Raw genomic sequence first — 10,338 nt, 5'->3', positions numbered from 1 at the left:
AAGCGGTGCCGCGCGCGCCTGTGAATTCAGCTCGAGCAGTAGCTTGTGCCGTTCACATCAGAAGCGCCCTGTTTTGCTCTGCGCCACTCACAACTTGTACTGACTTCCTGCCTGGGTGCACACAATCGCTTGCGGCTGACGTAAAAAAAACAAACAGACCAGACGCCGAAACTATCGCTGCAGGGCCCGAGCTGCCCCGCGCCGCGGCCGGTCTCAACAGTACTAATCTGTTAACAAGAGTGCCGAAATTAAAACTGCCTGCGCTTCCAGACGCCTCGCGTCCGCGTCGCTTCAGCGTCCGGTGTGTTTGCGCCATAAGAGGAAGTAGCTCCAAAATGAACATATTTAACGGATATTACCACATCCTATTTCCATTGTGGTTCTCATGATGTAACGACGGCAACTCGGCTAATCGCTCAGTGTTTCTTCCTCCCTTCTGTCCATTGCTTCGTTCTCTGCTTTCTCTCCACCCGTGTCTCCATCCCTGTAGGCAGCGTTAGTATTTGACATCATGCACCATCTCTCTTCCACTCCTTCACTGACTCCATGATCCATCCCTCTCCTGTATATACCTCCCCCTCAGGTCTCCGGCCATCCCTCCATCATTGCAGGTAGCGGTAGACTTTGAAGCAGTGGTTGCCAGAGTCGGCCACCACCACGTGTCCGTCTGAGGTGAGGGCCAAACCCTGCGGGCCGTACAGAGGGTCAGCCGACGTGTTGATGTAGGAGAGGAAGGAGCCGCTGCCGTCAAACACCTGGCAAAGGCAGGACAGAGAGAGAGAGAGAGACAAAGACAGAGAGAGAGAGAGACAGAGAGAGAGAGAGAGAGAGTGAGAGAGACAAAGACAGAGAGAGAGACAGATAGAGAGAGAGAGAGAGAGAGAGAGAGAGAAACAAAGACAGAGAGAGAGAGAGACAGATACAGAGAGAGAGAGAGAGAGAGAGAGAGAGAGAGAGAGGGAGAGAGAGAGAGAGAGAGAGAGACATATTTAGTGTTTTAACTCATTGAGTGCCATGGACGTCTTTCGACGTCCAATTAAATAGTGACGTAGAGTCAGGGCCGGCTCTAGTCATATTGGAGCCCTAGGCGAGACTTGATTTGGCGCCCCCCCTTCACACACACACACACACACACACACACACACACACACACACACACACACACACACACACACACACACACACACACACACTGTGAATCACCAGCATTTATTACTATTATTATTATTATCATAAAAAGATTTTGGTCGTTTGAAGCCAGATTTATAGCAATATCTCATTTTAAATTAACATTAGGATTAGATTGACTCCTTTTCTCACTCCCATGTCATCACCTGCTCTCCCTGCAGGGCTTGAAATTAACTTTTGATCACCAGTCAATATAGCTGCTAGATTTTAAAGTTACCAGCCAATTAGAATTTCCACTAGCCAAAATATTTTTCTTGAAATAAATCAGAATAGGAGTGCCACTGGGTTAATATAAGTATCAGTAGAAAATATGTTATAGCATAATGAATCTATACATTACAGTATTTCACTGATAAATTGTGTGATTTCAAATTGTGTCAAAATGAAGAGATTTTTGTTTATTTATCAATTTATTTATTTTTACATGTAAATTGGTAGCAGGAGTCACTGGTTACTCTGTTTATCCAGGCCTGACTTGTATACTTTATTTTTTTTATAAATAATTATGAGGGGGTGCCCCTTTTTCACTTATGCACGCACCAGGCCCCTAAACTGTCTGTGTACGTCTCTGGATAGCAGCAGCAGCAGCAGCTTGTTATTTACTTGCACGTTGGGTTCTCCCACAATCTGCTCTGCTGTTTCACTCACGTCTTTTCTCCACCCCCCTTCCCCCCCCCCCCCTCTCCCTCTCTCTCTCCTTCTCTGTCAATAGTCACAGTATCTGTAGGTTCTTCACAATAAAAAATCGTCCGGGTGCTTTGTCAATGAGTTCGCCTGAATCAGCAGAAATGTTTCAAAACGGCTCCAGACTACTGAAAGCGACCACGATTAAACGCTAGTCTAGTAGATGTCAAACAGAAACAAAACTAAAAAAAGGGAAGGGAAACTAAACTAAAGCAGCCTACAGCCTTTTAAAATGTATTTTCCTGGTTCACTTTTGATGGGGAGGAGAAGGCACTAAGGCAGGTGAAGTGACACTCACCACCACCTCCGACGTAGGCTACTCAGCTGCTGCACTGACGCTGTCTATGACAAGCGGCTTGTCGGGATTCCCGCAATCCTGCGCCCAATTTCAGGCACTGATTGTGCAGAAAAGGAGGGGGCGCCCGGGCGCACAGCAGCGATTTTAGTTTTTTGTTTGTTTTTTGTTTTGTGAGGGCTACAGAGCGCCCTAGCCGAACTGGCGCCCCAGGCAGGAAACTGTTTCGCCTGTAGGGCGAGCCGGCCCTGCGTAGAGTGCCACGGACGTCTTTCGACGTCCAATGCGTTTTTTGACGGTGGGACGTCGATCAAAGCCTTCCGCATCTCCTGTACAACTATTATAGCTATTGGAGGTCTATAACCTATTTTACAGAACCCTTAGGTGGCGACAGTGATCTCCAGGTTAACAGAAAGGCAGAGAGAAACAGAGAATAAGTCGTTGGGGAAACGGAAATCGCATCGCATCCGTATGCATCGATATGCATGAAGCGTTTTAACGTTAGATGTGCCTGCAGCAGCAGCAGCCAATCTGCTCCCACAATTGAGCTCCTCCATGTCCGCTGCAACAGCCCATTCGCATGATCAGCCGTGGAGTTGTTTTTATTCTCAACTGGAAGCATAGGAGCCGGTGACAAACACACGCGGAAGCTGTAAAAAAGCTGGATGTCGCGCAGCGCACCCTTCACAGTGCAGAGCAAACTCAGCAGAGAGCCACCTCCCATAAGGAGGAGTGTGCAGTTGAGGGGGGGGGGGGGGGCACGCAGAGCAGCACACACACAACACCCAGACAGACCCAGGCAGCAGGACAGGGTTGGCAAACGCAAGCCAGAATATCCGATGCCCACCAGCAGCAAATCAAGACCAGCAAGAAACTGCAACCAGCAGCGCACGCAGGGGCCAGCGCTGCTGGTTGCAGCTAAAAGTATTATTCTGCCAAACAAAATTCCCTGGCCTTCACTGTTTTATTGAAGGAAATTATTTTTGAGGTGTGACTACATCAGAAAATTAGCTTCAGAGTCAGTGATGTGTTTGAAATGTTTAATTTCACAAAAGGGCCATTATCTCAGCTTCTAGAAAAAAAAGGCTCTTTTTTGTTAAATCAAGCTATCTTCTCCGGCTGATAACTAAAGAACGGAAAATGATATCAATAAACCTGTTTTTGCTGATGATAGAAAAGAGTCTCATCGTTCTTTTTGCGTGTTCATTGTTTACATAGTAATATCACACAATATTCTGTGGGCCTCGAGAAATCACTGAAAAAAGCTCTGAAACTCTGGCACTGGGAGCGTCCGTTCTCCAAAAGTGGCTGGCACTCAATGAGTTAACGTACCAGCGCAGCATGCCAGGACCCATAATCTGGGTAAAGCAGCACCTGTGGCAATAGAGAGTCAAGTCAACGTCACTTCCTGCTTCAACATGCGTACCGGAGACGTTTCATATACACCATTTATTTTCCCAGAGACATCTCGTAAAATGCTGATAAAAATAGTTTTACTTCAGCTTCATTTAGATTAGAATCAGGAGAGACCATAGAACATTTCACTGCGGCAAAACAAAATATATATTTTTTAATCCTATTTAAGAAAGAATACGTTTTGCTCCAAGTGAGTGAGTGTTCTCTCCTGATTCTATATATAGCTGAATCTTTTGGGTTCACCAAGGAAAACTGTTTTTTATAAGCATTTTACAAAATCTATATGGGAAGATAAAGGGCGGATGATAGGTCTCTGGAACGCATGCTGAAGCAGGAAGTGACGTCGACTTTGGCTCTCTATGAAAATGAAATACAGAATTGGCTCATTTAGATCAACCCTCTGAGTCTGTAATTTGTAGAGGAACTTTTGGCAATATCTTAATTTGAATACATCTTGGAACATCTGAATTTGGGGATTTTCACCTCTCCTGCAAGTCCAGTCAAGTTGGCTGCAGGATGAGCGGTGAACAGTCATCTTCAACTCATTCCATCCACAGATTGTCTCTGGGATTTGTGTCTCGGCTTTTGCTGGGCCTGGGCCACTGAAGAACTTTCATATTGTTGTTCTGATGCTACTCCATGATTTAGCTGTATGCCCGGTACATTTACCTATCCTGGTTTACTTTAGGTCAGTTCTGTATAGATTTATTAGTACTACATGTTATTATAATTACCTCTCCCTCCCCCTGTCATACCTGTATTCTGCTGTTGCCCCAGTCGGCTACGATGATGTTACCGTTCACATCCACAGCCACCCCAGTCGGGGCGTTGAACTGACCGTTCCCCTCACCGTTCGACCCGAACTTCAACACCAGCTCTCCCTCTGGTGTGAAGACCTGACCAGGACAGAGACACAGCACCAGGATCTGATTCAGAATCAAATTCATATTCTAATGTATTGTCTATTCACCTAAATCATTTACATGTGAAGGTTAAACACCATATAATTCTGTTTCAGAAGCTGTTTTGCTACATCTCTAACTGAACACTGGCTGCTCATTTTAACCACTGGAGGGCGCACTGAGCCAGGTTTAGTGAGATAAATGTGGCACCAGCACCTTGTATACTGTAGTGTTGTGCAAGTTCACACTTCCCAAGAGTTCAGCTCACACAGATTAAAAAAGAGCTTGTTCATGGTCATAGTTCACAATTTAGAATGTGGGACTAAGTTCACAGTGCCAAAACATTTTCAGTTCATTTCAGTGCCAAGTCAGCCAGAATGTAAGAGTCTTCCGCTTTAGGGCTTTCAAAAATAAAACTCTTATTGTAATGTTAACCTTAATATTAATTGTAATTAATACTTTACACAGCCAAAGTTTCACTCCATATAGGTTGAGATGTAGAGCAGGTGCGCTTCCTCAATTGCCTGCTTGGCTGTGGGTGCTCAGCTACAGAAGAGGCTTGTAGGGAAAAATCACTCCATGAGTGGGAATAGCGTGATGCTCTGATGAAGGCCCATGCCTGAAACGCGTTAGTCTAGCCTGAAATTAAAGAAATGGAAACCTGAGCAAAAGTCTTGCATTTTAATTTTTGGAGTGCCGCTATTCCCACTCATGGAGTGATTTTTTTCACTCCATATAATCATCACATTGGTATTTTGATACAAGGGTTGCTGTTTCATTCATCAAAATATGTTTTTTTTCTCCAAAGGTGAGAATTTGAATACGTTTATTGTGAAAGTAAATGGTGATATTTCCGTTGCTAGTCTGAGTAGTGAGTTGCCTTGACACAGTGTGCCTGTATGAGCCACTCCCCCGGATGGGTAGGCAGAGGAGCACAGAACAGATAGAAGTAGAAGCAGCTCAGAAGCATCGAAGTGTGACAGCAAAACAGTTTTATTTTATTTGTATTTATTATTAATATTCATATATTCACATGCAGTATAAATAAATAAATATATATATATATATATATATATATATATATATATATATATATATATATATATATATATATATATATATATATATATATATATATATAATTTTTCTCTATGTAAATTACCACATGCATGTAAACACAATGATCAATTATTGAGGTAAGAGAGCAGGAAAACAAGGGGAAGAGCGTTGTTAACTCCCGCAGGTGTGAACGACGCTCACTGTACGTTGATGGGTTTGATAAAGCCTGCGCTCAGATCACCGTTCACCAAAATATGAGCTTGTTCAATGAACGGTGCTCTTATTGTCCATGCACAACACTGATAACTAGTGTTAATTTCTTTCATAACTGCCAGTTTTGCAGCTCAAAAAAGTGTTTTAGTGTGGAGGTACTTCTCAAAGTATAATCAGTCTAAGGTATAATGTATAACAGTAAGGCCTTACCTTGACAGAGTGGTTATGGAAGTCAGTCACGATGATCTCATTGTTGTTGTTCACTGCTGCAAAGTGGGGACCTGAAGACAGGAGGACAGAGATAAGAGACTGATAACTTTCTTCTTCTTCGTCTTCTTTTGATAGTTTCATGTAAATTATATTCAGGGAAACGACTTGGTCAGCTCCACCGTACTTTACATTAATTTTGTTACACACATTCATGCCTTGGAGCTGCCCAGTATAACCACAGTCCCATCCAGATCTGTCATATAGCTGCCCAGTATAACCACAGTCGCATCCAGATCTGTCATATAGCTGCCCAGTATAACCACAGTACCATCCAGATCTGTCATATAGCTGCCCAGTATAACCACAGTCGCATCCAGATCTGTCATATAGCTGCCCAGTATAACCACAGTACCATCCAGATCTGTCATATAGCTGCCCAGTATAACCACAGACCCATCCAGAGCTGTCATATAGCTGCCCAGTATAACCACAGTACCATCCAGATCTGCCATAGCTGACCAGTATAACCACAGTCCCATCCAGATCTGTCATATAGCTGCCTAGTATAACCACAGTACCATCCAGATCTGTCATATAGCTGCCCAGTATAACCACAGTCCCATCCAGATCTGTTATAGCTGCCCAGTATAACCACAGTACCATCCAGATCTGTTATAGCTGCCCAGTATAACCACAGTACCATCCAGATCTGTCATATAGCTGCTCAGTATAACCACATACATCCAGATCTGTCATAGCTGCCCAGTATAACCACAGACCCATCCAGATCTGTTATATAGCTGCCCAGTATAACCACAGTCCCATCCAGATCTGTCATACAGCTGCCCAGTATAACCACAGTCCCATCCAGATCTGTCATATAGCTGCCAAGTATAACCACAGTCCCATCCAGATCTGTCATATAGCTGCCCAGTATAACCACAGTACCATCCAGATCTGTCATATACTGTAGCTGCCCAGTATAACCACAGACCCATCCAGAGCTGTCATATAGCTGCCCAGTATAACCACAGTACCATCCAGATCTGCCGTAGCTGACCAGTATAACCACAGTCCCATCCAGATCTGTCATATAGCTGCCCAGTATAACCACAGTACCATCCAGATATGTCATATAGTTGCCTAGTATAACCACAGTACCATCCAGATCTGTCATATAGCTGCCCAGTATAACCACAGTCCCATCCAGATCTGTTATAGCTGCCCAGTATAACCACAGTACCATCCAGATCTGTTATAGCTGCCCAGTATAACCACAGTACCATCCAGATCTGTCATATAGCTGCTCAGTATAACCACATACATCCAGATCTGTCATAGCTGCCCAGTATAACCACAGACTAGGGATATATGTCAATTTTCGGTTAATTTCACTTTCGATTAACCGACGCTAATAATCGATTAACCTATCGGTTAATTCATAATTTTTTAATATAAAAAAAAAATTAAATAAAAAAAAAGTTTTTTTTTTTTTTTTGTCTATTTACTCAATGAGCTCATGCCCAAACAAGGCGTGTCTATTTAGATGCTGAAATGTTAATGCTTTTTGTGTTAGAATTTCTAACACAAAAAGCATTAACAAGCATTAACAAAAAGCATCAACATTTCAACACAAATTCTTTTTGTGTTAGAATTTCTAACACAAAAAGCATTAACATTTCAGCATCTAAATAGACACGCCTTGTTTGGGCATGAGCTCATTGAGTAAATAGACCAAAAAGAAATATATATATATATATATATATATATATATATATATATATATATATATATATATATATATATATTAACACATTGAGTGCCAGCCATTTTTTCAATCCTGTAGGTAAGTTGTGCCAGTTTTTTTTTTGAGGATTCTGGCTCATTTTACAACAGCCGAGGATTCTTTTCTGTTAAGACTTCGTGAACACCAATCATCTAAAAATAACTAATAGAATGTGTGCTTTCTCTGTCTAAAAGAGTTAGTTTGCAGAGTTAGTAGTTATGTAGATATTAGCCATTGAGTACAGCATGGTTTTAGCGTATGAGACAGCAAGCTGAGATAATCGCAGTTTTGTGAAATTCAATCAAACAGCAGAACAGTCACCTGCCTGTGATTGTGGGTGCCCTTGGGCGAGACTGTATACTGTATTGTGTGTGTGTGTGTGTGTGTGTGTGTGTGTGTGTGTGTGTGTGTGTGTGTGTGTGTGTGTGTGTGTGTGTGTGTGTGTGTGTGTGTGTGTTCGCGCGTTGCTCCGCGGCTCTGGGGGGAGGGGATCTCTGTCCGTTCTTTGCCCCCGCGGCGTGTCTGTCTCCCGCTCTGTGTGTGCTCTCTCTCTCTCTCTCTCTCTCTCTCTCTCTCTCTCTCTCTCTCTCTCTCTCTCCTCTCTCTCTCTCTCTCTCGGGACTGGGGGGAGGGGGAGAGAGAGGGAGAGAGTGTGTGTGTGTCTCCGGGCTCCTCCCTCCGTCTGTGCTGCGGGGGAAGGATTCTCCGCGGCCGTCTGGACTGTAAAAACTGTTTCTTGAGGTTTGAGTAAGCTTTTGCGATTCTGGTCTTATTTATGCGCGGGGGTGCTCGAGTGTGTGTGTGTGTGCGCGCGCGCGTGTGTGTGTGTGTGTGTGTGTGTGTGTGTGTGTGTGTGTGGGATCGAGGGAGTTTTCGCCGAGCTGCTTCCTTGAAAATTACACTGTGGCTTTCGCCAGCGCGCTGGCTGGCTGCTCTGGCTGTGGCTGGCTGTGGCCATAATTTTGTTTGGCAGAATAATATTTTTAGCTGCAACCAGCAGCGCTGGCCCCTGCGTGCGCTGCTGGTTGCAGCTTCTTGCTGGTCTTGATTTGCTGCTGGTGGGCATCGGATATTCTGGCTTGCGTTTGCCAATCCTGTCCTGCTGTCTGGGTCTGTCTGGGTGTTGTGTGCTGCGCTGCGTGCCCCCCCCCCATACCCCCTCCCACCCCTCAACTGCACACTCCTCCTCCGTATGGGAGTGTCTCTGGTGGCTCTCTGCTGAGTTTGCTGTGCACAGTGAAGGGTGCGCGACATCCAGCTTTTTTACAGCGTTCCGCGTGTGTTTGTCACCGGCTCCTATGCTTCCAGTTGAGAATAATAACAACTCCACGGCTGATCATGCGGATGGGCTGTCGCAGCGGACATGGAGGAGCTCAATTGTGGGAGCAGATTGGCTGCTGCAGGCACATCTAACGTTAAAACGCTTCATGCATATCGATGCATACGGATGCGATGCGATTTCCGTTTCCCCAACGACTTATTCTCTGTTTTTCTCTGCCTTTCTGTTAACCTGGAGAGCACTGTCGCCACCTAAGGGTTCTGTAAAATAGGTTATAGACCTCCAATAGCTACAATAGTTGTACAGGAGATGCGGAAGGCTTTGATCGACGTCCCACCGTCAAAAAACGCATTGGACGTCGAAAGACGTCCTTGGCACTCTACGTCACTATTTAATTGGACGTCGAAAGACGTCCATGGCACTCAATGAGTTAATGAAATTAAACTATATTATTGTACAGTTTGATGTCATGCGAGGGTTGCACTTGCAACAGTGCTTTAGTCTCTATCAATGTATTATTTATGAATTGTCTATGATTTAATAGACAATTAAGGAATAATACATTGTTATTAAATTGCTCTATTAAATGTATTAGTACATCTGTGTAATGTCATTTTGGAGACAATTTATATTTTTTGTTCCAGCTTGTTGGGTGATATGAAAGGTAATAAAATGTGGTCCTAAAAATCATAATCATTAAGATTATTACAATGACACACACACGCAAACATGCGCGCACATACACACACACACACACACACACACACACACACACACACACACACACACACACACACACAGCTTCAGTACCTGCAAACTGCTTGTCTCCATTTCCTCGACTACCAAATTTGTTTATGAGCTTGCCGGTTGGCTGGAAGATGAAGACGGTACACGCCTTGTTGTCAACGACGATCACATGACCGTTCTGGTCCACGGACACACCCTTCGGCCCCATCAGCCTACCAGAGCCCAGCTTCGCCTGATGGACAACAGATACAACCAATTAGAGGCCATTTTTCACTAGAAATTTAATTCAATCAAGAAAACATGATTGAGCTTTAAAGTAACTACGAGCAAGATTTTCGATTGTTATTAAACAGTCTAAATTTAATATTGATGCCTCACATCTTACCTCTAATAGTAGATGAGACCAACGCAGAGTGAATCAGCGAGTGCTGTCTTGATGATTATAGAGTCTGTGTGCGGGCCGGGCAGATCAGGAAGTAAAACGAAACGTTATATTCTAATAGTTTGTTTGAAAGCAATTTTGTAATTTTGTGGTTATGGCCGAAGTGGCTGCCGTAAA

The 10,338-nt window shown here is 43.9% G+C and overlaps 1 protein-coding gene across 1 annotated transcript in view; it reads right to left on the bottom strand.

Moving 5' to 3' along the window:
* Positions 1 to 602: 602 nt before the first annotated feature.
* Positions 603 to 10,338, bottom strand: part of trim2b (tripartite motif containing 2b) — a gene marked incomplete at both ends in the record, with an annotated part of 35,193 nt that continues 25,457 nt past the window's right edge. The window contains 4 exons of the mRNA XM_083639885.1: positions 603 to 755; positions 4,339 to 4,479; positions 5,968 to 6,038; positions 9,843 to 10,011. Of these exons, the coding sequence (XP_083496011.1) occupies positions 603 to 755; positions 4,339 to 4,479; positions 5,968 to 6,038; positions 9,843 to 10,011 (534 nt within the window). The remainder of the gene's footprint in view (positions 756 to 4,338; positions 4,480 to 5,967; positions 6,039 to 9,842; positions 10,012 to 10,338) is intronic.

This window comes from Poromitra crassiceps, assembly GCF_964638095.1.
Source record: "Poromitra crassiceps genome assembly, chromosome: 7".
NCBI lineage: Eukaryota > Metazoa > Chordata > Actinopteri > Beryciformes > Melamphaidae > Poromitra > Poromitra crassiceps.
This window is presented reverse-complemented; position numbering and strand designations above follow the sequence as displayed.